General features: G+C 40.9%; 2 protein-coding genes across 4 annotated transcripts; both read right to left on the reverse strand.

Annotated features, from left to right (window-relative positions):
- Positions 1 to 476: 476 nt before the first annotated feature.
- snapc4 (small nuclear RNA activating complex, polypeptide 4) lies at positions 477 to 16,959 on the reverse strand. Of its 2 annotated transcripts, none has more exons than XM_058636676.1 (22): positions 16,600 to 16,959; positions 14,521 to 14,634; positions 14,408 to 14,442; positions 14,193 to 14,289; positions 13,373 to 13,407; positions 13,170 to 13,292; positions 12,531 to 12,671; positions 12,362 to 12,446; positions 12,192 to 12,273; positions 10,981 to 11,082; positions 9,720 to 9,792; positions 9,479 to 9,643; positions 8,733 to 8,883; positions 8,547 to 8,653; positions 8,362 to 8,456; positions 8,143 to 8,237; positions 7,897 to 7,997; positions 6,152 to 7,705; positions 3,717 to 4,415; positions 2,558 to 3,374; positions 1,640 to 1,904; positions 477 to 978 (listed from the first exon to the last, which is right to left on the reverse strand). In XM_058636676.1, the coding sequence occupies exons 1-22, from the start codon at positions 16,616 to 16,618 to the stop codon at positions 813 to 815; spliced, it is 5,121 nt and encodes a 1,706-aa protein (XP_058492659.1). In that variant the 5' UTR covers positions 16,619 to 16,959; the 3' UTR covers positions 477 to 812. The 2 variants fall into 2 exon arrangements, with proteins under 2 accessions (XP_058492659.1, XP_058492660.1); XM_058636677.1 differs by having other exon boundaries at positions 16,595 to 16,959.
- Positions 16,960 to 17,222: 263 nt separating this feature from the next.
- On the reverse strand, positions 17,223 to 26,091 carry pomt1 (protein-O-mannosyltransferase 1). Of its 2 annotated transcripts, none has more exons than XM_058636687.1 (20): positions 25,934 to 26,091; positions 25,256 to 25,375; positions 25,054 to 25,160; positions 24,915 to 24,965; positions 23,600 to 23,746; positions 23,025 to 23,133; positions 22,864 to 22,923; positions 22,661 to 22,754; positions 22,341 to 22,496; positions 21,964 to 22,094; positions 21,788 to 21,883; positions 21,620 to 21,712; positions 21,070 to 21,166; positions 20,680 to 20,772; positions 20,463 to 20,577; positions 20,283 to 20,380; positions 19,873 to 19,986; positions 18,777 to 18,903; positions 18,488 to 18,665; positions 17,223 to 17,877 (listed from the first exon to the last, which is right to left on the reverse strand). In XM_058636687.1, exons 2-20 carry the CDS (start codon positions 25,366 to 25,368, stop codon positions 17,706 to 17,708), a joined length of 2,151 nt encoding a protein of 716 aa, XP_058492670.1. In that variant the 5' UTR covers positions 25,369 to 25,375; positions 25,934 to 26,091; the 3' UTR covers positions 17,223 to 17,705. The 2 variants fall into 2 exon arrangements, with proteins under 2 accessions (XP_058492670.1, XP_058492669.1); XM_058636686.1 differs by having other exon boundaries at positions 17,225 to 17,880; positions 25,934 to 26,090.
- Positions 26,092 to 26,247: the final 156 nt, after the last annotated feature.

Raw genomic sequence — 26,247 nt, forward strand, 5'->3', positions numbered from 1 at the left:
CCACATTGCATGTTTTTGTGAATTATCAAGGAGTCTGCCATCCTCTGTTAATATTGAGTGTATACATTTATCAGATGCTTCCTTTTTAATTTGCCAAGCCAAGAGTTTACTTGTTTTGTTTCCAAATTCATAATAATGATATTTAGTTCTGGCCATAGCTGCTTCCTCTTTGTTGGTATATATATTATTATACTGCATCCTTGTTCTTGTTAGTGTATTAAGGTGTTCTTCCTTTTTGGTGGTAATGTAATCCTGTTCCTGCTTTTTAATATCTCTTTCCAATTTAGTTAGTCTCTCTTTAATTTGTTTTACCTTGTGGGCACTGTATGATAAAACTTGACCTCTCATATAGGCTTTAAGAGCCTCCCAAATGTTTGCATGTGAGGAAGAATTCCAAATTCGATGTCACCTTTAATGTGTAATTACTAATAGGCCGTCAAGTCCTGTATATACAGTAAACACACACTCTGCTTCAATATATTCAGACTCTTTATTTCAAAATATTAAGTTCTTAATAACAGAGCATTTCATTCAGAGAGGCTATTTCAAAAATAAAGCCATATTTGTTGCACAATATCTACTTAAAAAGTTTGTTCTGTTCTTTTTTTTCTTTACTTCTGCTACATTAGTATAAAAACATATGAAACTGAACCATGATAAGAATGTGAGTATTTTTAATCTTACAAGTTTTTGGTTTTCCAAAACTTAAAGTGCCTTTTAAATTCAAGTCAACACCTGATTAACTTCAACATTGAAATTACAAATAAATAAAAACTGAAATCTAATACAATGTGTGAATCTTTTTTCTTTCATTATTTCTTATTATTTCTTTTATTCTCTCTTGTTTTTCTTGTTTTTTTTGACAGTGGTGATTTAATTTCTAAATCTGGTCTGGTCTGGTCAAGGGTGGCTGTGTCGGTGATTCCTGAGAAATGAACGGCTGGAGCTCCTGATTCATCACGCAGCAAATCAAGATTTCTAGAGAAAGAAATAAAGATAAACATGTTTACATAGATCATAAAGATGCCTTTTTGTGCTTGAGTGACACTGCATCATGGACTCAGGTTTAAAGGTTTAACCGTGTTTAACCTCATGTTATTTGCTGATTTGTATTCACGACTTTTCATTTAATATATTGTGTTTTTATATTAATAGCTACACATTTTTTTGGCTTCTCCCTATAGAGGTCGCCACAGTGGATCATCTGACTCTCTCACTCTATCCCTTGTATCCTCCTCTGTTACACCAACTGAACTCATGTCCTCCTTCACAACATCCATGAAACTTCTCGGTTCCTTTTCAGTAATGGCAAAAATGCCTTTACTGCTCAACCCCCACCCCCAGGGCTGGATATATTTACACATTTCTGTTATTGAAACAGATTATTGATTTTCTTCAACTATTGTTCAAAATAATATATAAACAAAATTCACAAGCTTCCCTGTTTTTGGACTAGGACGATGGACAGATGAGGTAAATCACAAGACAAATCAACATAAAAAGTGTCTTCAACATCACAAATGGTAATGAGACTACACTGTGCTTTTAAATAGCAAAGCTTGATACTGTTACTTTAAGTGTTAGATCATTAAGATTTACAAGAATAAAAACATTAATCTCCATCAGCTGCTCATTTTACCTCGGTCTCCCCATGTCATTGATTTTTATTGGGTCCATCTCCTCCACATCGTCTTCCTTCTGCTCAACTTCAGGAAATGTCATTGGCTGGATGGTGGCCAGCAAGGCGGGTAAAGTGAAGCACGACAGGAAGCGGGCCTTCAGCATCTGGTAGGCCGGGTTACTTGAGAAACGCTCTGTCACAAGCTGACGCACTGCTGCCACAAGCTGCTCTTCCTCCTCCTTCCCCTCCTCGCCCTGCAGGTGATCAGAGCTGAGAGAAGGAGCTGTTGGGAGATAAAATACACCAGATCAATCAACGGTTAAAAAATTAGTATTACAGTGACTGTGACATTTTCTTTGGCTAAAAACGTTCTACTACAATTTCATTTTAGATTAGCAATTTCAAGTAAAAATGATCTGCATTTAGATGTGCATCTTCAGCACCTCTAATTGCACTTCAGCTTAAAGTGTCTTTTCAGGGCTCTAAAATGCTTAATGACAGTTGATCTGGAGCAGAGTTTTTTTTTTTGTTTTTTTTTAATGAAAATGGAGTTAGCCTTTGTAAAGAATTGACCATTTATTTAAAAACATTGGTCATATTTCACCTATTATGCAGAGGCACTGTCACTGCTTCCTGAGCTAATATGACTGCGCATGGAAATGCTATTCAATTACTAACAGCTGAACGGGTTGTGATGTGGCCCATTACAACTACTGCCCTTGTTCCAGTATACAAACAGGCTTAACCTGGGGGGGGGGGGATGTGGCGCATGCATAGAGCACCTAAGTTAGCTGGAGTCCCACTCTGGTCTAAATAAAGGTAATACATGTAGTAGTAGTTGAACTCACTCAACATGTATGTACGTTAAGTGTTACTGATGGAGCCAGATGTGTTTTGGTCACCCTCTACAGTGTGCACCTGGCAGGTGTGTGTTACCTGGTTGGTTCATGGCTGGTATGACGTCAGAGGTGGAGTCTGGCTGTACTGGTGGAAGTTGACTGTGGGATTTCTCAGTACCAGTCCCAGGTCTGGATTTAGTTTTGTGGTATTGTGGTTCAGGAAACAACTGTCTTGATGATTCAGTTAGAGACTTTTTGGCCTGCAGTAGAGCAGTGAGTGTGCTCAGACTGCTGACAAAGGGAGGCAGGTAGGGCAAAGCCACACCCAATCCAGGTACCACTACCCCTTTGTTTCCACTCAGCCAATCCTGGACTGCCTCTGGTGGCTCCTGGAACATCAAAGAGGGGTCAAACTGAAGAGCTTCTCTCCTGACAGAAGGAGGCTCTGCCGGGTCTCCTGTGACCACACCTTTATAAGGCAGAAAGAACTGGGAGGAAGGTGGAGAGGGGCAGGACAAACCACAGCTTGGGATACGTTGAATGACTAAGGTTTGGGGGAGGGGATTAGAGGTATGTGGCTGATTCAGATAGTTAATAATTTTAGGGCCAGATGCTGCAAGAGGTGCAAGTGGTTTCTGACTGTTCAAGGCAAATCGCAAAGTGGGTGTGGCTAGTGGATTGGTTAATGATTTCACAGGGTTAGATGGTAATATGGGGACTTTCTGGACCAATGCAAGTTGCATGCCTTGGGGAGATCCTTCGGCCAGCTGGACAAGTCCTTCATGCGTCATGACCAACTTTGACTGACCAGGTTGTAATTGCAACCCAGGTTGCTGCGTCTCCTGTTGTTTGACAACTGTAGATTGAGCTGTGTGTTGTGTCCTGCAAGATGTTTTGTTTTTCATGGCGTCAGCCTAGAAACAAAAAAATGTAGAAAGATATTTACAAGGAGGAAGGAACTAAGGGTAGAAGAGAGGCCTCTCCAATTTTTCTGCAATTCATGTCCACAGAGAGTTGCGTATGTGTTCCATCATAAACCTCGAAAGTATGAAATGGCCTACGGTCAAGTCCCCTAATTTGTAACCATGGAATCATTTTGTGTTTTCTTTAAGGAAAACAGCCACTTCAAAGTTTTTTTTTTCATTAGGTTTTGAGTCAATTATCTTAAGAAAATTGCAATAAAGCAAACAATCTACTGTCCGACATCTAATGGTTGAGGTGAAAAGACAGACAAACAATGAGGCAGCAGATCTTACCTTCAATTTCAGCAGATCTCTGACTTTCTGACTGGGCTTCCGAACCCTTTTCCCAGGTCGGGTCTCACATGTGTCAGCCCCACTGCTGGCATCACCTGTCCAACCTAGATTTTTGTCAACCAGAATGCTTGACACACTGCCCTGCTCCTCCCCTCTGCCTCGTTTCCTCCCTCTGCTGTGACTTTTGGGGAGCGTGCTTGGGGCGGTGCCCGATTTACAGTGCATGGGTTTTGTGTCTTTGTGGGTGGGGCTTGGGTGAATTGGAATAGAGTCAGGATTGAAAATGTAGTCATGGTCACAGTGTAAAGGAGCATTGAAGCTTGAAGTGGACGACGCAATGGGCTGATTGGTTGATAAGGAGGTAGATTGGGGAGAACTGAGGTTTTGAGTTGCAGATCCTTCGCCATGAAAAGAGGAAAGTGGCAAGTCAACAGACATGGGAGGAATATTCACTGCAGTTTCTCTTACTGGAGGGGGTGCAAGTGAACCAGGTTCAGTTTGGTCTGAAAAAGAAGCCTGACTGATAACTTCTGCAGAGGCAGGTCTTTGAGGAGATACAGGAGGTGTGTCCAGAGAGGAGGGTGCAGTCTGAGCTGCTGGATGGATGGAAGGAGCGTCAAGCGGCTGAGGAGGAGAGCTTCTGTCGTGGGACTTGGCTTTCTTTTGGGAAGACGAAGCAGCTTTCCTCTGGGGTTTAGCCTGAAAGGAGCAATAACCAATAATCAATTTAAATTTCAAGAGACACCAACCCAGTTTGTCTGAGATTGAATTAATTAGACAAACTCTTGTTTTTTATACTTAAAGTAATGTAAAGAATGACCTTTTTCAAATGTACTGTATATAGTTATCTATAAATGGTATTTGCTGATCCAGGTGTACATTTTCAAAGTTTAGTGTCAGGAAGTATTGAAATTATACATGTTGGGAAGAAAATTGCCTCTCCAATCAAACACAAGCTACTGGCTTCCTTAGTCCATACTTTTGTAATCCTGTCTAATCAGTGTGAGGCTTGTTGTCCCAGGCTCCTCCCCTTTTATAAACACTGTTGTCAAGTTGTCGCCTTTCTGTCTCCACAGCACGGTGTGAGCGACTGAGAGGGTCATCTCACTTACAACCTCACACAGGTGCAACTCAGTGTCAGACTTCACTACCAGACTACAGCAGCTGCACTGCTGCCCACTCTCCCTCCTCCTCCTCCTCCTCTCCCTCACTCAGCCCTCAAGCAGGCATTGGGCATAATTAGCTCCAGAAGAGTGGTTTTACTTACCCTCTAATGGTGAGTTAAAGCAGTGACCATATTCTTAATATAGCATACACATAAGGTGGTGAAGATTGCACTAGGTGAGTCGTTTGTTGTTTTCCATTTCTATAGTAACATAGCATGGCTGCACAAAACTGCTGTAACGTTTTAGTAGCGACACAAATACACAAATTAACCAACAAAGCAGTTGTTTTAGGTGTACTGAATCATTAGCTGGGCTCTCAAGTTTTGAAGTCAGTTCAGAGTGAGATTTCACCGGGAAGGGCAGGGGTAGGTGAGGGGTGTCGGTGGTGGTGGTGGTGGTGGGTTATGATTGTTGTAGGCGATGGTGGCAGATTTTTCAGGATATAAAATCTAAAAATTAAATATTACAACTAAAAGTAGCCTCCTGACTAAAATGGACTATGCAACGATGAAATTGTATTTACTGCAGTCGTATCTCTGCTCCAGTTTCTGAGAGTGAGAAATACAATGTGTGGCGGGAGTGCGCGACAAAAGACCGAAAAGCGTGACTGTCACGCTCAATGCATGAGACCTGAGAGCCCTGCATTACAATCAGTAAAAAAATTAGGTTCAGTACTTCCTGCATGACCTGAGTGCAAACGCCATCTGACAGAGTGACTGAATTAAAACACGGCTGAACGGGTTGTGATGTGGCTCATGATTGCTGGTTTTTGGCAGTACACCAGACTCCTGTAAAATATTGAGATTTTAGAAATGTCCTTGTTAAATGTCAGCGATTAACACTCGTTTTCAGGAGATTTATGTCTTCTTAACTGATCTACAGTTCAACATTGTTCGGTTTGATTTTTGTGTTGGCTTTGCACCAGCAGTATGTTGATGTCACATTTTAGAATCAGCTAAAGCTCGCGTGGAACCAGATACTGGGTACTACACCTAATGGAAAAGCGTGAAGTAGAGTTGAGCTGTGCTAGAACTGTATAATGGAGATGCGTCATATGTGTCAGTACCTCATACAATCACATGTCAATAAACCTGAACTATCCCTTTACAACTGACGGATACATTTGCTATATTGTTGGGACATTTTTAAATATTTATATATACTTTACTTATTTTATTTTATTTAACCAGGATATTCCATGATATCCCATGAAAATTATTATACAGTAGCTCACTATCTACAGCTACTGAATATCAAAAATGTAGTTACCTTTGTTTTAGTGACTTGCTGCAGATCTCTGGCCTCCTTCATCACACCTGCGTGTGTCCCATCTATGTCATTACAGCAAACAACCTGCTGATTATTTATCTCCTTCTGCTCTCTGGGTGAATTCAGACTGCCGTTGGGAGGAATGGAGGGTTGGGAAGATTGGCTAGAAAAAGTGGTTGTATTGGTTTGATTGACCATTGTGGAACCAGTAGAAACAGTTTGGTTAGGGATGAGGGCCTGAGGCAATGGTACAGCCTGTTGGAGGACCGAGGAGGAGCTGGTAGGTGTTGTGTTCTGAAGTGTTGAGACCATAGACACAGGACGAAGAGTCAGTTGTTGAGGAGTAGAAGATGCATGTATAGGAGGTCTGTGTAGAGTTAAAGGGGATGTGTTCAGGAAGTAGGATGGTATGTTCTGGAGGGTAGCAGCACAAGGTTGCTGAGGTTTGAGGATGGGATGAGGAATAAAGACAGCCTGAGGACATGACCCAGGAGACATCTGAAGAAAACCCGGGTGATTCCTTGGACGGATTGATGGGGGAAGAAGAGGAACTGGGTGTCGTTGCTGCAGCATTATGAGTCGCTGTGGTTGTACCTTTTGATTGAGCAGCAGTGGTTTCTGGTGCTTTTGTAGCTGCAAAAAGTCAAACTGATTCAGAATCAGTTTGTGCTGTTGATCCATCTCATCCAACGCCACCTGTTGCTCTACGATTTCTGCAACAGTCTGCGGACCCCTCCTCCGAACAGAGGAAGGCGTTGCAGGTTGAGTATGTAAGACCATCTTCTTTTTTCTCTTTTCTACCATCTCCTTGCACCCAATGGTGTCCACACTCATGGTCTGCAGCAGGAGCACAAAGACAGAAGTGGAGGATAGCTTTCTTTTCTCTCCTTGCTCCCTCAGGGTATCTGCTGCTGTCAGGCTGGTTTTTGATGGGATCAGCAGGTTGCCGATCCAGGGGATCACAGCAGCCTGAAGTTGAGAGCACATCTCTGCATCCACTATATGGCTACAACGGTTTTTTCTTCCCGTCTGACGTTTGCCTTTGGGACAGGACCTCTGTTTGTTGCTCGTGGCCAGTTCATAGCTCAGGTAGGCTTTGAGCTGAGTAGGTGACAACATCATCATGCTGTTGCTGATGTGACGCTCCTCCCATCGCAGCTCTCTGGGCCTTGGTCCGATGAACTCAGAGAGTCCAAACTTGCCCACAGTAGTCGATCGGACTTGTACCCCACTGTGGCTGTCACAAGTAGATGGTAACACAACTGGACGATAGCTCAGAAAGGGTAAATATTCTTCTTTATCTATTGGAATCCACTCATCAATGGGAGGGAACGTGTACTCCCCTTCTTGCTCCTTCTCTTCAATCATTTCCAAATTTTCATCCCCCTGATGTTCCTTCATTTCTTCATCACTGTCCATGTACTCAACCACCATATCCTCCTCCTCTTCCTCACTGCTGTCCTCAACCATTTTTTTCACTGGTTTCCTCCTGGTCTGTTTCTTGTTGTTCACTCCTCCTTCACTCTTTGGTGGATTTTTGGATTTTCTTCTTTTCTATTGAGAGATAGAGCTGCATCAATCAAAACGTTTGTTCTTGTACATGTATGTTGATAACATTTATGTTATTGATATAACAAGGTGAAAAGTATGTTTCTTATTTCTGAGAAACATAATCTATAACATCACTGTCTGTGAGCAGAGGGAAGAATGTGCAGATAAAACCAACCCTTCCAGAAAAAAAGTACCTGGGCAGGAGGTAATAGCTCTTTACTGAGCTTCCTCCACGCTCTCAGACACTGAGCGTCATAACGATTTGGTATCTCAGCAGCAATTTTGGCCCAGCGACCTGAAACATCAGTGGACAGTTCTCATTTAAGGACATTATCATTAAAAACCTGAAAAAAAACTAGTCAGAAGACACATTAATTAATACTCAAATTTGTTCCTGTCAACTAAAATAATCAGAATAAGGGGTGACTACAGTGACATACCAACGCCATATTTCTCCACCAGCTGCAGCAGCAGTTTTCTCTCCTGTTCATCAAATGGTCCTCGCTTTGTTTCTGCCTTCAGGCAGTCAATATATCTTTACATAGACATAACAGACAGGCAGACAGACATGTTTATTGAGAGATGTAGATGAAGAGTTGAGATTAAGAGATGATCAAACCAACTGTGACTCTCTAAATCATCATTCAATCAGGTCTCACCTGTCTCTACAGGCACTGTCAGTACGTCCAGGAACCTCCAACCTGATCTTCCACCAGTTCTTTTCTCCATGACGAGAGACAGCTTGGAGCAAGAGCTGAGAAACAGAGAATCAGAATAAGGTACCGGAAGCTTTATGCTAAGCTAACAGTTCACTGCTCATTAATGAGTCCTGGCTTCTGCTTACCTGGTCCTCCTGTTTGGTCCATGGGCCTTTCTTCAGGCTCGGGTCCAAAACCTGGTTCCACCTGTAGATCAGCTGAGCGGGGTCCCGGCCCTCCATAAAGTAACTCACTGAGACAGACAGAGGTGTAAAACTTACAGTGTGTTAGTGACATAGGGACAGTGTGATGTCACAGTATGATGTCATTACTTTGGGTGTAAGGGATGAAGTTTCCGATCCTCATTTTGTACACCAGCTTTTTGAGCTGAGTGTCTTCAGCAGTTGACCATGCTTTGCGTCTCAACGATTCTGAGACAAAACGTTGGAACGTCTGAAGACACATAAAGGCTGTTCTTCCCGTCTGAGAGATGGACAGAGGGAGGGACAGAGACCAATAAGACAGACAGGCAGGTTAGGGTCAAAAAGAGCTAAAAGCAGATTTCTTCTACGTTTCACAGCTAATGACAGCTTGCTGGGAAAAATTGGAATTCTAGGGTGTTTATTACATTCTGTAAATGTATGTGCTGGTATATGTAATTTATTATCTTTTCTTAGATTAGATCTTATTTTGTTAAATACAGGCAATGGCATTTGTGATGCAATCTACCTCGGATCTAAATGTAGCACTTGAATGTCATGTGATCAGTTTGCTGGTCATGTTAAATAAAAAGTACATTAATGCAACTGCTTTGGATTCTGTTGTTAATGTTAACACAAATATTCTCCATATGCCAGCTATGAGGAAACTTTTTATAATTGACATTAAAAATGTTTTCATAACCAACTAAGAGTGGTATTGTAACTGAAATATTCCTAATTAAATTGGAAATGAATCGAATCGAATCGAATTGAGACCTTTGGTTTCAATTGGTTCGATTGGTGGCGTTATCCAGCCCTAACAGATGACAAGGGACAGGCTGGTAGGACAAAAACAGGCAAGTGACTGGAGACCTCACCCCCAGCTCCTCTGCGATGGTCTTCCAGTCTTTTTCTCCGTGTCTACTGCTGATTTCCCGGAGCTGCTGCACCTCCTCCTGACTCCACCTTGCTTTATTGATGGAAGGGTGAAGGAAGTTCTGCCAAAAACAACAGATGTCCTCTGCGTCTCTTGTCCCTTCAAACTGATAAGATGGGGGTTATTACTGAGTCTAATGGGTCTAAACACATCGTCATATGAAGGTTGATTTTCATATTTACATCAATATTAGAGATTTTCTGCCAATCATGCTCTTCAAATCGTTCACCAATAAGCTCCTCCTCCTTCTTCTTTCTGACCAATCAGAGACAGATAATGACACAGAAACGATAAACATCATGCTATTGTACAGTGCATTTACAGGGTTCAAACAGGGTTCATCAGGGAATATGCAGGACTCCTGAAGTTAATTTCAATACCTTTCTAAGACTTTTGCAAGACCTTCTCAAAATATTTTCTCCATGTCAAGCTGTAATCAGCAATACATATTTAACTTACAAAAGTTTCAGTTTGCAGTTAAATCTATAGAGCACAACCATACAAAAGGAACTCATAAGCTGGAAAGGAACAAAGCTCGAACGGTGTTGATGCCCATCGAGGCTACACTTATCTTCTTTCTGCAATATATACTGTACAAAAAGCCTCCTGGTTGTTCTCAGCAGCAGGCTTCAGCCATTGCTGAAATCTCCAACCAGGAGTCCGCAAACTTACATTTTCCCATGTCTGACGATTTTGGAGTTTATTTTGTGCGATTTCGGACATTATTTTGCACCAGGAGCGGCGTGGTCACCGTCGCAAGATGCGAACCCCGAGCTGATCTTGCCTGCAAATCGTTTTAAGACCCCGCGGACACCCTGGTTCATTTATAATTTTACAATACATTTAATGACTTTCCTGTGACATTTCACTAATATTTACTCTCTAAAATCCACATACTTATAAAACAATAATAAAAGAATCATTGTAAAATCAATAATAATCAATAAAATGTCAATATGTACCACACTATATTAAGACTAAAATAGTATAGAATTGTGACCATTTATGCCAATCAAACACAGGGAATAGGATTTAAAGAGCATGTCAGGCTTGCCAAGATCAAATTGTAAATAAAACTGTCAGCTAAATAAGCCAGAGTCACGCTCTCTGTTGCAATTTGACAGTAGCTAGCTGCGTGTGTTGTGGAAACCCTGCAGGTAAACACTGGTATTGTCATCTTATTATCTAGTCAACAAGATTAAGATCAAGGTCCATCTTGTGAATGAGATTTCCATGACCACAAAACTTTCTGCATTTATTTTTCGAAAATGTTTCCAGGCCTGGAAATGACCATTTTAAATTTTCCTGGTTTTTCATGATTAAATATGACCAAGCCTATAACTGGCTTGACCAGTGCATGGACATTGGCATGGCTATAGTCCACGACCAAGACCACGACCAGGACCAGGGCATGTCTCATTAGGTTTCTAAGTTTTCACATACCTGAGACAGTCAATTTCTTTCTCCAAAGTGTCTATCTGCTCCCTGAGCTGCTGCTTATCTGTTTCCGGTGCTGTGGACAGCTTCTGAGTCAGGTACTCCACCCTGACAGAGAAACAGGATGGTCAAGGAGAGAGAGAGACAATCAATCGGTCAATATGGGCCTCACAATAATAACACTCACTGAAAGTTTAAAAAACACTGGCCCTAAAGTTTAAACCTAAACCTGCCTGAACCGTTGTCCTGGCAACAGACTGTGCAGTTCAATGAGTCTGTGTTTATTCAGTCACCAACTTGTTGACATGGTCACATTTACATGTTATGTGACTTAACAGTAAATTGGCCGTTTCCATGATGCTCTGTGGCGTATGTGCCAAGTCCAATATGGTGTTGGGTGTTTATGAGGAGCTAAGTGTCCTGAGTAGAGCTGAAACAATTAATCAATGAGTCGATTATTAAATTAATTGACAACTATTTTGATAATCGATTAATCGGTTCAAAGCTTTTTCATGATCAAAACAACATTTCTGATTGTTTAACCTTCTTAAATGAGTTTTTTTTTTCTTTATTTCTTTGCTCTGGATAACAAAGAAATCATTAAAAGTTAATCATTTTGGTTTGTGGACAAAACATGACATTTGAGAACATCATCATTTCTAGGTTTGACAAACACCGCTCAACATTTTTTAAGGTTTTCTGATATTTTATGGACCAAAGGATTAATCGATTAATTGAGAAAATAATCGACAGATTAATTGATTATGAAAATAATCGACAGATTAATTGATTATGAAAATAATCGTTAGTTGCAGCTCTACCTGATAGTGATATGTGCTCTGTCTCTTTCAAAGGCTGCATCACATTGTTCAGCTTGGGTGTATCCCTCTAAGACCAACATATCCTAGGACTGATTATGAGCCAGAGGCTTTTTTGAAAGGAGGAGGCACCAACAAGAAAAACATGTGCGAAAAACACAATTCTATATGTATGCCCCAGGTTTCAATTCAGCTGAATAGCTAACAGTGCATGTTACAGTGATCTGTACCATGTCCAGCTGCAGCTTTTTTACAAAGTGACAATGGTGACATATTTTGGAAACAATTGAATTCCGGTTAAGCCTCCACAAACCAAGAGACCTGTGTTCGATGGTTGCATAGGCTGCTCCTTCCCAAACAAGGCAACTGCTGAGAGACAACTATGGTCACATGTGTTACCTGGATAGTTTGGGCTGGATCAGTTTCTTCAAACTGTCTCTGGACACTGCATGGATTATCAGTGTTTTCTGCCAACTCTCCCCTGAAGAAAAAGAGAGGGCACATGAATACATGAAGACAGACACACAGACATTACAGTTTGGACACAAAATATCTGTGTTTATTCTTACATCGTTTTATTTTCACTTTATTTTCGTCCAGACATCCTGCCATCCTGCTAGCCATCTCCTTTGTCTCCTGATTGGCTGGGGGACCCTGGACACAGACAAAGACAGAGCTTCATTGGGCAGCTGTCAACAGTATTTCCATCTGTCTGTCTGTTTAATCATCGGGTCTTACCAGTCCTGTCAGTTTGTCCTTGAAGTAAGGTTTAAGAAAGTGTCCCAAGTACATGGTGTTTGGCGGTTGATAGGAAGAGGAGGTAGTCTGTTGTTTGGGAGGCACTTTGACTGGTCCAGACAACTGAGATACCAGTTCCTTCTACAGAGAGAGAACATGTTATCAGCACTGACTGTTGTCTGTGGGTGTCTCAGTGCTGACTAGGAATGGGAAAGCATAGATCTCACGTCATAATTAAATGCACTTAAGTGTATAAATAAGTGGGCCGTAGTGAATTCCTATTGTTGGGATAATTGTTAATATTGTATGTGAGTAACTTGGAAATGTTGTCCACAAAGGGTAGGCTGCATCTTTCCAGTTGTTTGGGGATCATATATTTTAAAATGATTGTATATCAGATTCTTGTTGTTTCATATCTGCAATAAAAAATATAAGTTGATTTATTAAATGTTTTGTATTTAATGCACATTTTCATAACTATCACAGTTATATTGTGCTTTGTGATTTTTTATTTTTGTTGGTCACGATAATGACTAAAAGAAAGGGCATTAAATTTTATATCTTACTGGACGTGTGAGTACTGACCTGCTGTTGTTTATGTCGGAGATGAATTGCTGTTTTAGTTTTGTTAGTGCTGACCTGTTGTTTGACATTGTGAGTCAGTAGTGTCTCCAGCTGGCCCAGAGTCTCCTGAAGCACCTGCTGGTAGACCAGGTTCATCTGAAGACAGGATTCCACGGACTGAGACAGACCCAGCTCGCTCTGAACAAAGACAGACACAGTGAGTAATGACTGAGTTGTCCTGTTGTAACGGATGCAAACAGTGGGTATGTGTCACTTACGTCATCATCACTGCTGCTGCTGCTGCTGTCATTACCTACAGAGATCAGACATAAACACACAGAATTATTGACAGTTTGACTCATATTAACAATACTAGACTGTAACAAACAAACACGGGCATGACAGCTACCAAAGGGAAGCTCCCTGGTGTGTGGCTGTACAGAAGCTTGTGGCTCACATACAGAAGTTTTCCATATCATTAAGATTGCTCTCTTTAAGCCTGGCTATATAACCAGGACAAACCACAATGGAGAGCACCAGGTTATTTTGATCACAGTGATAACTTGTTCATGGTCATAGTTTAGTTTGCAGCACATCCAGAAATCAACATTCTGGTGAGATCCAGTGAATATGGTTCAGAAACACCATATGTGACACAAAAATCTGCGTTTATCAACCAGCTGCAGTGATCAGACTTCTACATTTCCCTCTTAGTGGAGACACATAAGGGCATAGCGACACTGACTGTCATCTCTTTTTCCATGTGGCTTAGAGTAACATAAATGTCTCTGAAACAATACATCAAAATAAATTAATAAATTCCCTCCTTCCATACTAACTTGACCTGATGCACTTTGCCATGAATGGCTGTGTGTGTAGCGGACCACGCTTTGAAGAATATCCCTCAGGTCATGAAGCCTGCATCACTGATCTTTATATATAGTCACTCACTGATTGACATACATTCTATGATATAAATCACTTGTGAAAAAACAATAATTTACACGATGTTTAAACATCATGCCATTTTAAACAAATGCATTTGATGTCAATGGGTAAGAAAGGATGATTATTACAGACAGAAAAACAGACAATTACCTGAAACACAAACTGGACTATTCGGTCCAAGGACATTCTCCAGGTTCTCAATCTCTTTCTGGATCTTTTCTCTCTGAGCCAACAGGCCTGCTGTAGACTGAACACGCACACATATTTTTTATGCACTAATGAGGATCTTAGTTTGACCATGACAAATGTAAAACGATAATATGAAGCTAATTCAACCCAGATGGTGTGTGTGTGTCCTGTCTCACCTCATCTTCTTTCTCATCACTTTCTGATTCATCATCTGATGGCAGGAACACATGTTTACTGTTAGGAAGACAGACACATAACTCAAGAAACAAAAGGACAGACATACAGGTACCTGTATCACTGCTCAGCAGCTGAAGGTCAGTGTTTTGTCCAGACAGACTCTGCTCCAGCTTCTCCACCTCTCTCTGAATCCTGTCTCTTTCCTCTGACAGAGAGACAGCCATGTCTGTGGACACAAAGATAGGTTGTTACTGACAGTCCTGACACAGACCTGACTGAGCAGCTTAAACAGTGACGTATGTAGAACCTGATAATGTAATAAATCCCTGATAATGTAATAACCCCTATAATGTAATAAAAATTAGCATTTGAGTCCATTGAAAATGTAATAAAACCTCTTAATGTAATAACTTCCCGATAATGTAATAAAGTGCATTATATAATATATATATATATATATTATATAATATATATAAAATAAATAAATATTTTACCAATAATCTAATAAAGTATTACATTGACGGGAGGTTATTACATTATCAGGTTAGCCTTCATTTCGCAGGTCCTGATAATGTAATAATTCCCCAATATTGTAATAATTTAACAGCAGACCACCCGTTACTTGGGTTCAAGTGGTGATACTGTGTAAGCAACGCAAGCTCGAGAGCTCTTGCGCCACCAACAGGACAAAGTTGGACATGCATGTATGTACATTAACTTTTGACTTGTTCATCCGTTTTTCACAAATGATGTATCACTGGAACCCTTGGGCCAAGCCGAGTTCAACGCATCCTTAATGTTTTTTTCGGCCATATTGGATTTTCTGCCATCTTTGATTTGATCCATAACCTTTCAAAGGCTTGTCTTGTCACACATTTTGTGTAATCTTCTCAAAACATCGCTCACATGATCTTCAGACCATGCCACACGAATGCATTCAACATCTTGAAATTCAAAGGCACTTGGCCGTGGCAGCCAATCAAACATGACGTTGAGGTCACCAAACAGTAAGTGAGCCAATTTCTCTGCAACCCTTTAACATATTTTAACCAAACTTAAACGTAATAACCTCCCATTAATGTAATACTTTATTACATTATTGGTAAAAAGTGTATTACATTATTGGGAAATGCACTTTATTACATTATCGGGAAGTTATTACATTATCAGGTTTTATTACATTTTCAATGGACTCAAATGCAAATTTTTATTACATTATCGGGGTTATTACATTATCAGGGATTTATTACATTATCAGGTTCTACAACGTATCACTGTTTTCAAACAAGAAAATAACAGATTTCACTTACTGCTCAATTACTTATTGATAGTTCACTTAGTGTTTTAGGTCAACTAAGACATAATACTGTGAACACAGATACTAATGCACTATTCTACTGAATACATATTGATTATACTGCAGTATTGTGCTTTGTACAGAGATACTACTGCAGTATTGATTCTGATTTTGTAATGGATAGGTTGACTGATAAAGGTTGTTCTATGGCTGATACTGATGCTTAGAAATTAGGGTAGCCATTTTTTGGATCATATATTTAGCCAATATTCATTTTTTCCTACTCCATCTGATAACAATTTAACTGTTTAATGATAACCAAAAAACAAAAAACAAATTTGCTTCAGTAATCAGTTATTGAACAACACTACTGGTCTGTCTCTACACTTAATGTCTGTACTGCAAAGAAATTATATACAGTATTTTCAATAAAATTATGTATAAACTAAATATTAAACATATCAAAAAATAACTCTAAATGTTTAAATGAAATAAATTAAGTTTTAGGAACTTGGGAACATTTAACAAGCTTCTGAGAACAAAAAATATTTTATTTGTAATAATTGGCTGAGCAATAAATTGCCAAATTAATCGGCCAAACATAAGCGGTCGACCGCTACACTGCAGTATCAATACTACACTCAGCAGTATTAGTACTGCACTTAACATTAATATGTCCTCTAATAATACTTTACTACTATGTGTAAGACAAATGCTACAGTACTACATTTAATAGCATTAGCACTACACTATCAGTACTCAGTAGGATAAGTACTACACTTATATAGGATAAGCAATGCTTTCAGTGGGATGAGCATTAGCAGTACCAGTATACTCGGTACTGAACCCAGCAGTACTAACACAACAATTAGCAGTGGAAGTACTACACCTTACGTGTAGGGCTGTTTGACATTCCACAGTCTCCGTCTCCTCCTTGTGTGTTTGTCCTCCTTCAATAGAAATCCTGTTTGTCTTTATTTTCTTTACTCTTGTGATTATTTTGGCTCCACGCGCCTCGGAGCACCAATCAACGCAGGTCTGTCGTTAACATAATACCCAGCAGGCTTTGCGGGGAGATAACATTTCTCGCGCTGTTTTGCCTTTGTAACCGAAACCCGGGTCAAATGTCTTAGAGACTGAGTTTATTTAGCTGTTTTTGTATGTATATACAATATATTATGTTTCTCCGTCTACGTCTAAACTCACTGCCACAAGAAATAACCAAACAAACCGCCGCTCATCCTGTCCGATCTTAATTATGTTCCCCTGCACGTACTTCCTGTCCAACCGCTGTTTTTGGTTCCGGTGGATGACTTTTCCTGTTTGGTTTGGTTCAGATGAAACATAGTTTATTCTGATATCTTTATTAGTATTGTTTTTATGTTATCATCTTTATATTAATACCACCATTCAGGAAACTAATGAATAAAAAAAGAAAGCATATACTAAAAATGATCAATTAAGTTTAATTTCATCATTCAATAAATCTAAAAACATGAGATATTGTGGAGAACACTTTTTTGGGAACGCGTCAGTCATGAAATCCAGACTCGGATGGGTTTTTATTGGAAAACCTACAATATTTATTCTCATATGGAAAGTGTACAGTATTTAAAGTCTCCCTCTTCTTTCTCTGCCTAGATACACACAGTCCTTTAGAAATTGTCAGAATAAAAACATGTTTCACATTTCATGAGCTTTTTCTTTCTCCTTTTCTTTTTACTCAAAACACACATAAAGTCTGTCAGCAGCAGTTTAGTGTTTATTTCAGATGTGAATCTGTCTTCTGGCAATCCTCTCTGTTACTCCATCAGGTGGGGTTTCACAGTAAGGTCCAAGAACTGATGTTCTAACTTTGACATGAGGCACCTGTTGGTGCATTCAGGTTCTTCCTCTTGGTTTTCAGTCACCTCACCATGATTGGGAAAACAAATGCACCCTTTCTCATAGAGAGACATCTATCTGTCCACCTGTCTCTCTCTCTCTCTCTCTCTCTCTCTCTAGCGTCGGCGGTACAGAATGTCCCATGTGGTTTTCCACTTAAGTCTTTGCAGCTGATTTGCTGAGAGCTCGGGGCTGCCATAGGTCAAAGGGCAGAAGGTCCGATATGACAGGAAGGCTGAAAACAACACAGCTGATGCACAGACAACTAGTGCTCGCCGGTGTGTCACGCTGCTGCAAGGAAGACAGAGTTCATAAACTTATTTACACATGTACAGTACACATCTTTGGTGCATTACATCTGAACTGTGAGTGAAGATACAAAAAATAAAGTAAATAGTAGATAAAGACAAGATAAAAATGTGATTGCTGCTTTATCGCACCGACAATTTTGTAAACCACTTACGCCCTACATCAAAGTCGACAGAGAAAACTAGCTTTTTTGGCTCATGGGGACACAGGACCTGCTGGTCTACTGCTGCCTGTATAAGGTTAATAAAATAACACATTTAAACTTACCAATGAAGGCAACAGTGGATCAACAGCCCTTTTGTGTTGTGATGTAAAACTTTTTATTTTCTTTTGGTGCAAGAAATTAGTTTTGTAAAAAGTTTTCAGGTGGAAAAAACAGACTTGATAGCAATGATAGCACAGCAAATGATATAGAATATATTCCATTAATATCTTATATTCATATTACATCAGTGCAGCAAATGGTGAATTGTGGATGTTTTTCATCTGTAATATAAATTCACAGAAACCTCTGTATTCTTTGTTCGTTCCTTGAAGAACAGTTAGTCAATAAAAGTGTGTGTATGTGTGTGTTTGTGTGTGTGCGTACCTGAGCAGATGAGTGTGTGTGTGCTCGAGCAGGGCAGGGCCCAGCAGGTACAGGTAGCAGAGGGCCGGCAGGTAGTGATACAGGAAGAGTGTTTTCTCCATCAACAGGAAGGGAACAAAGTTAACCAACCAGCCGCCAACACACACACAGCCCAAACACACAAACTGACTCCACACACCTGAACAACACAAAAACACACACATTATCACAGGCTGAAATTAATATCAGAGGTGTATGTAGAATTTTAACAGTGTTTAGAAGGGTTTAAAAGGGACTGATGGATTTGTACCGTCAGGTAGGTCTTTGAAGCCCCGCCTCCTCCTCAGCAGGTAAACGGCTGCCAGCAGCTGATAGGCCAACAGGCTGAGAATGGCCACACCCCAGGACACTGGGTTACCAATAAGATGAATCTGAGCCTGAGGTAAACAAAATTCTTATGTACCACTATGCTTTACACAAAATATAAACACCTCTCTGCTTTATGCTGAACTCTTCCTTTTAAACAACATTTCACCACTCTATTTTAAAAACAATCATCATGAGGACTGGTCTGGTCGTCGAAACATCATGTCTTATGAAGATTAAGACTTGATGCCTTTATTCATGCCCTTTCTTAACATTAAAATTCATCTTTGAGTTATCAGCAGTTTCATGAGTATTATTCACGCTGCTGTTGTGATTGTTACGGTTCAGGTGAGATAAAGTATTCATGTCTATGAGTGTCCTTACAAACTTATGGCCCTTTTCCACCATGGTCCTGACTCGGCTTGCCTCGCCTCAGCACGGCATGACGCGGTTTCAACGTGGGCGGAGTCATCACTGCACGGCTGCGTGGAACTGCGGTGGCTTTGTTTTACACGCGACACACACACACAAACAAGTGACTAGTGACTTGTAAAAGTGTAAAACTTGTAAAGTGTAACTGAATCAAATCACTAGAATCAGTTATTTAAAAATATTTGTTCAGTACTTCCTCCATGGTCAGTCACAGTCACTGGACTGAAATAGAGCGGCAGGGTGTGTGATGCTGCATGCGATCAGCGGTGCTGTTGCTAATTACACCAGACTCCTCTGTTAAATATTGAGAATTTAGACATTTCCTTGGTAATTGTTGGAGATTAACCCACATTTTTAGGATTGTTCAGCCTTTTTAACTGATCTCCAGTTCAGCACTGTTCAGCTTGATTCTTGTGTCGGACGTGTATTCCTGTGACGGCACTCTGACCAATCAGTGGCCGGCAGTCTGGTGACGCACAGTAGCACACTAAAAAAAAAAGTACCTGGTACCAGGTGCTATGCTACTGGAAACGCAACTTAACCGTGCTGAGGCGAGTAGAGTAGAGCCGGTGGAAAGACACCAATAGATAGACAAGAATGTGTGTTACGTTGGAGGATGAGTGGAGCCAGTATGCAATGTTGGTTTCCATGGTGATCCACTCTGAGGGGGAGGAGCTGTATTTATGTTCGGAGTCGTCCTGTTTCACTGTCAGCATCTTCCACTGTCATGAGATTACAACATTACATCATCAGTCTGCTGTCATGGTGGAAACATGACATCAAAGAATGAGGTGCTGTTGTTGATAATGATGCTAAGTAACGAAATGCAATTGTTAGTTTTAACAAGTCGTTAAACTTGTTGCAGGTAAAATGTATTTATTATCATTATGACATTATAACATCACAACTTCTGTCTCTAAACTTATGACCAGGTTACTCTTAGTTTAAAAAACACTTTTGATGAATGTAAATGTTGGCAACATCAAGACAAGGAGATGATCTGATTGGACAGACATACCTGTAGTTCTAAAAGTTTTGCCCAGAAGGAAATTTTTCTGTCAACATCGATGTGAGTTGGAGAATGGAGCTCCACCTCCCTTTCCTCCTGCTCCTGACCTACACATACACACACAGACAGTGACCACAATTTCAAAACTAATATTTTTTTACAGAAAAGGGTCAGGGATAAGAGTCGTACTTGTTCCATATCGATGTTCCTCCACTGTCCATCCCAAACTGCGAGCCTTAAACAGTTTCTCTGCTACAACCTCCAGCTGATGAAAACCCCAGTCTGGAAGAGACATGCCACTGAGCTACACACACGCATGCACACACACACACACACACACACACACTTGTTATACCTCTGAGGACACTTAATGACACAATGAACTGTGGTCACTTCCTGTTTGCACCTTGAGGACAGCTGAGGTATTGACATGGACCAATTGTACCTCAGACTGGATCGTTTTCCACACCTCTGACTCAGCCTCCCTGTTTGTGATATCCTGAACACAGACACACAAAACACAGACACACACACACACATTATACCTCTGACGGCACAACAGCAACATAAACACATAAAAACACACAATGTGCATGAACAGTATTTTTAAACCTGTCCTGTCCAGCAACCTAGGTATGCTGTGTGACTGACTAGATGCCTATCGGTGTCAGACGGGTTTGCTCTGCTCTGGTTTGGGTATTGGGGGAGGTGAAGACAGACAGAGGAAGGAGGGAGACGGAGAGAGACACATCATATATTAAGACTTACAGTCCACTAAGATTGCTTAACTACTCACCACTCTCCACAAGTTCTGAGCTGCCATGGAAACATTGAAGTCCAAATAACCTGAGACTTCCTGATGATGAGGACTCATGGGAGCTGCTACGTCATGACTGAAACACACAAGAAAACATCACAACTTCACATTATGACCACTAGTTCAGAAAAACAACTATACTAGATAGTAGAAAATAACCTGTGGAGGGGTGGAGTGGCTCAGTGGTTAAGACCGGTACCCAGTATGCGAAAGACTTCATGGTCGCAAGTTCTATCCCACCCCTGACTGATTGTACTCAATTCCATTGTAAGTCGCTTTGGATAAAAGCGTCTGCTAAATGACATGTAATGTAATGTAACCTGACTTTCGCATGCTCACTAGAGCCAAGGCAACCTGACAACAACTGTAAGTACTCGACATAATCAGAGATTGAGACTGGTAGAGTCCCAGCCTAACAGCATTCTGATCCTCCATATATTCTAAGATCCCTTGTCAAACAACTGAACCATATCATTTCTGTTGACTTTTTCATGAACCAAAACAGTCCATGTTCAGATGACTTGTTTACCTGTTGAGGTAGCGTGAGGTCATCCCATGAACCAGCTGGATGATATCACCATGACGGACAGTTTGAGGAGGACTGCCGACCACCAGCTCCTGTCTGACACAGAAGGACATGTGAGACAGACAAGACAGGGACTACATTTCCCTGCAACCGGGAAGACTGGTGACCTACCTGCCAGGATTTTTGACAATCCACCAGTTGTTGATATCTTTGAAGGGATAACAGGTGACCTGCTGCTGGTGGGAGCTGCCCCGTCCATTTTCATACCTGAACAAACACACAGGTAAAAAGAGAAACATTACCTCAAGGGTTTGGGGTTGACCATTGGTCCTGAGAGGTGGCAGCACCTGATTGGGTAGTTGGCTTTGTGTGAGTGAAGCCAGCAGGGGATTGTCTGTGAGGTAGAGCTTCTTAAAGTCACTTGACTGCCAAAGGCAACTTCCAGAGGTTGACCCTGAGTGATCCTGGAGAGACCACCCTGAAGATAGAGACAATCCATCAATCAATAAATCGTTTCCATTAAAATGTACAACCAATTTAAAACAAAAGAGAATGTTATTCCCTAAATGTGTTTGTATTGCACTCAAAACAGCAACTTTCCCTCAAATGTAAAAATCAAAAAATACGGGAATCATTTATTTGGTTTTTTTTAACGCAGATTAAAAAAGCACATAAAAATAGGCGGATGGAAACACTCCTAATGGATGTGTATGTGTGTTCATACCTGCAGACCTGCCTGAAAGGCGGAGCTCATAAACTGGTCATGTGGTCCACTGCGGTTCAGGATACCAAGGTGAACATAAAACCAGAACACATAGAGCAGGACAGGAACAACCAGCAGACACACAAATCTACACACACACTGCACACACACACTGAGCTATATACACACACACAAGCACGCACGCACGCGCGCGCGCACACACACACACACACACACACACACACACACACACACACACACACACAAAATGAACAGACATTATATGGACTGATTTTTATAAAGTCAGTTTCAAAGCTCGTTTAGTCTAAAGTTGGACTCACATGACTGACAGTTCGATCTCCAATCATGTTCCAGGTGTGCAGAGAGGCCACACCCAGCAACAGCAGGTAGGAGAACACGCCCATATACTTCACCCTGACAAAACAAGCACGTTTAAAATGTGATAATGTAATAAATACAAATGGCCAGATGTTGAAACTACAGTGACTCTAATGTGGCCAGAGATAAGAGATCAATTCCTCACCCAATTGCTGCACCACAGGAGGCTCCACAGAGGAGCAGCCAGCTGTACCTGAGCCAGGAGCTGAGGAGGAGGTGACAGGAGGTTTAGCATCAAGAAGCAGAGGAGTCACAGGAGAATCAAGAAAAACCTGTCAGGAAATATCCCATCAAGTTCACCCTTACCTGCTGGGAGCATTATGGAAACGCAGGTAAGAGAAGAAGGCTAGCAACACAAAGAAGATGAGAACTGACTCCAGTAACATGAAACGTGATTGGACAATCAGGGAGTTCTCTGGAAAACAACAGAAGTTGAAAGAGTCAATCAGGAAGAAAAGGTTCAGACATTAGACAAAGATGCACTCAGAGCAGAGCCTGAACGCCCAGCACACACTTTAGAGTGTCGGGCGTTCTAGAGGGAATTAAGAGCAGGAAAACCCCACACTCAACTAGACCCCAAATGCAGCACACTCAGTAAAGCCAGGACTCCATGTGTTTGACATGACCCCCCATGACCCCATGATCGGTTTATAGTCTGAATGCCCCATGCCCATTTCAGTCTCTAAATCCCCCACATATAATGTAGTCCACTTATACCCCACACTAAATAAAGTCCATGAATGCCTCACACATGTGTGGCATCAGAGATACTAATTATTCCATTGTTCCACTAATAACTCATGAAGAAAGAACCCATGTGAAGTTAACATTGCGTTGCTATGAAGACTACAGTATGTTTGACACTGAATGAACATACTCACCCAGCAGCAAAAGCAGCGCAGCTCCCAGAGCCGAAAGGTGAGAAAACTTTAGCTCCAGAGTCAAAAGGTACGCCAGAGGAACACAGAGAGCTCCACACAGAGCAGGCAGTAGCCGCAGACTCCACACATTCACACTGCAGGGATACTCTGTACAACAAAACAAACACACAAACTGCAGGGATACTCTGTACAACAAAACAAACACACAAACTGCAGGGATACGCTGTACAACAAAACACGTTTTAATTTAAAACAGAATCAAACCAGCTTGTAAACAAAAGCAGTGGAGTTCAGATGAGTTGGGCAATAACTAGTTTAAATTAGTTTATCCCAGACATTTCAAACATTAGGTTGATTCAACTTAATGTGGCCCTGTGCAGCGTCAACTGCCTGACTTGACATGGCTCAAAATGGTTATGCTTTTTTTGGATTCATTGAACTACAGACCGAAATAGATACTGAAAGAGTTGACAAGCCTAACCAAGGGTTAGGTATTTCACTCAAAACCTGGTTTAAAGGGGTTAAATCTTTTGGATCCAACTCACTAACTTGAGAGTTTAATTGTAAAAAGTTGATCAGATTCTTTTCAACACCAGCACTTTGACAGCCCAGGGGGAGTCAGTCAACATGCTGGACAGGATGTGGGTCTGTGGAAGCAAACCACTATCATGTGTTTTGGGGTTGCTCTAAAATGCATAACTATTCAAAGATGATAAGAGTTAGCATGGAAATTTAAAAAAGAAAAATCAAGATTGACTTCTGCTTTCAGCTGCTTTAAGGCACTTCCACAGCTTCTTGGCTTTTCCACAGTTCATAATACTGCTGGTTGCCAGTAAGAAGGTATTTACAAATAAATGGCTATGTCAGGGTCCTCCCATTTTGGAGGACTGGATTAATGTAATGTGTGATCAATTAATTATTATTTATTATTAATAATTGATTTAGTTTGTTAAATCAATGTGGGTGCATTTGCTGTTTTATAAACGATTTTTTTGCTGTTGATTTGTTTTATTGTTTGTTATGTTGTTTTTATACGTTTGCTTGCTTGTTTAAAAACAGATTAAAAAAAAGATAGTTTTATATTCCCTGCCACTGCAGTCATGCCAGCCTCTTGAATTCACCTACTACACTCAAATATACTGTGTTATAATTGTTTTAAACTACCAGATTATATGCCAGATAGGTTCCAACTGAATTCACAGGAGTTTTTACCATTGATGAATGGGTAAAACAGGTAAAACACGTTTGATTTGTCACTTTTGTAGTAAAATAAGCAGGGTAAGTTCAAACCGGATTTAAGCAAAGATAATTCTACCTGCTCCAATTCTGTTCCACACAAAGTTTCCATCAAATCCTCCCAGGTATGCTGCAACACACACACCAACATATATTTAGTAATAATGAAGATTGAATATTGTACATGCAGTACCAGATGTTGTGATACAGTGACTGACCTCCAAGAGCCAGAATCATGTGACCAAGTGGCGGCCCACTGTCATCAATGAAGAAAACTCTCTTCATGTAGAGAGAAACAAATGGACCATAATACACCTCATCAAACCTAAACACACCGGAAATAAAGCAGAGACTTCTGATTGTTGCTGAATGTATTAGGAAGTGGTATCTGACACATGGGTGAATTAAACAAACACTCACACAACAGCATTGGGGTAGCTGAGGTGGCTCAGTCTGGTCCACAAACCCAGCAGGGAGACCAGGACCAGGACCAGATCCACCTGAGCCGTCACCACCAGGGGGAGCTGCAGCATCAGTACCCTTTTTGTGTACAACACAAAAACATCACTGTGCTACTTTATATAAAGAAATATTAAATAAAGAAACCATGAACGTAAAACAAGTTAACAATAAACTAAAGTTAGATTAAGAGAGAGGAGTGTGTGCATGTGTAGCTTGTTTCTATTATGAAATCCTGATCCTAATGAGGCAGAACCTCATTTCTGATTACTGATTATGTTTAGGGTTAAGATTTAAATTGTGGTTAGGTTAAGGTAAGGGTTAGGCATAGTAATCGTTAGGGATAACGATTTGTTTTGGCTGTCCAAGTGACCAAAGAGTAGTTGCGCAAACCTGTGTGTGTGTGTGTGTGTGTGTTCACGGTGGATTCGTTTTGGATGTATTGGACCTCAGTATCCAACCACACAGTGGTTTCAGCAGGGAACTCCAGCCAAACTGCCGACTCATACTGTTTATGAACACCGGACTAACACTAGTTGTGGTCCGGTTGTTTCCGTTCAAAGATGATTAGCAGGGCTACCAGCCGTTAGCATCAAGCATTTGCGGTTACATTCCCGTCACATTAACGCAACAGCTGACCTGGTGACGTCACTCCGTTCTCTTTAAACCAACAATGTTGACGGTAAGTTTCCCGGCTCAGCTGCAAGGTCAAAACGGTGGGTTTTTGACGGTCCCCCGGTGTGTTTACAGCAGCTGCCGCTCGATGTGATGTATTAGTTCTGTCTGTCTACTCGCCGAGTCGCTCGGAGCTCAGTTGGACATCCTGGCGCCTCTGCTGTCACCATGGTAACAGCAGATGTCGGCTCTCCTTTTTATTTTTGGTTGTTTTGTGATGAGCTAACTTGTCAAATTCACTATTATTTAATATTTATTCACTCACTCCTTCCAAAGTG

Source organism: Solea solea, chromosome 8 (genome assembly GCF_958295425.1).
Source record: "Solea solea chromosome 8, fSolSol10.1, whole genome shotgun sequence".
NCBI classification, from domain to species: Eukaryota; Metazoa; Chordata; class Actinopteri; order Pleuronectiformes; family Soleidae; genus Solea; species Solea solea.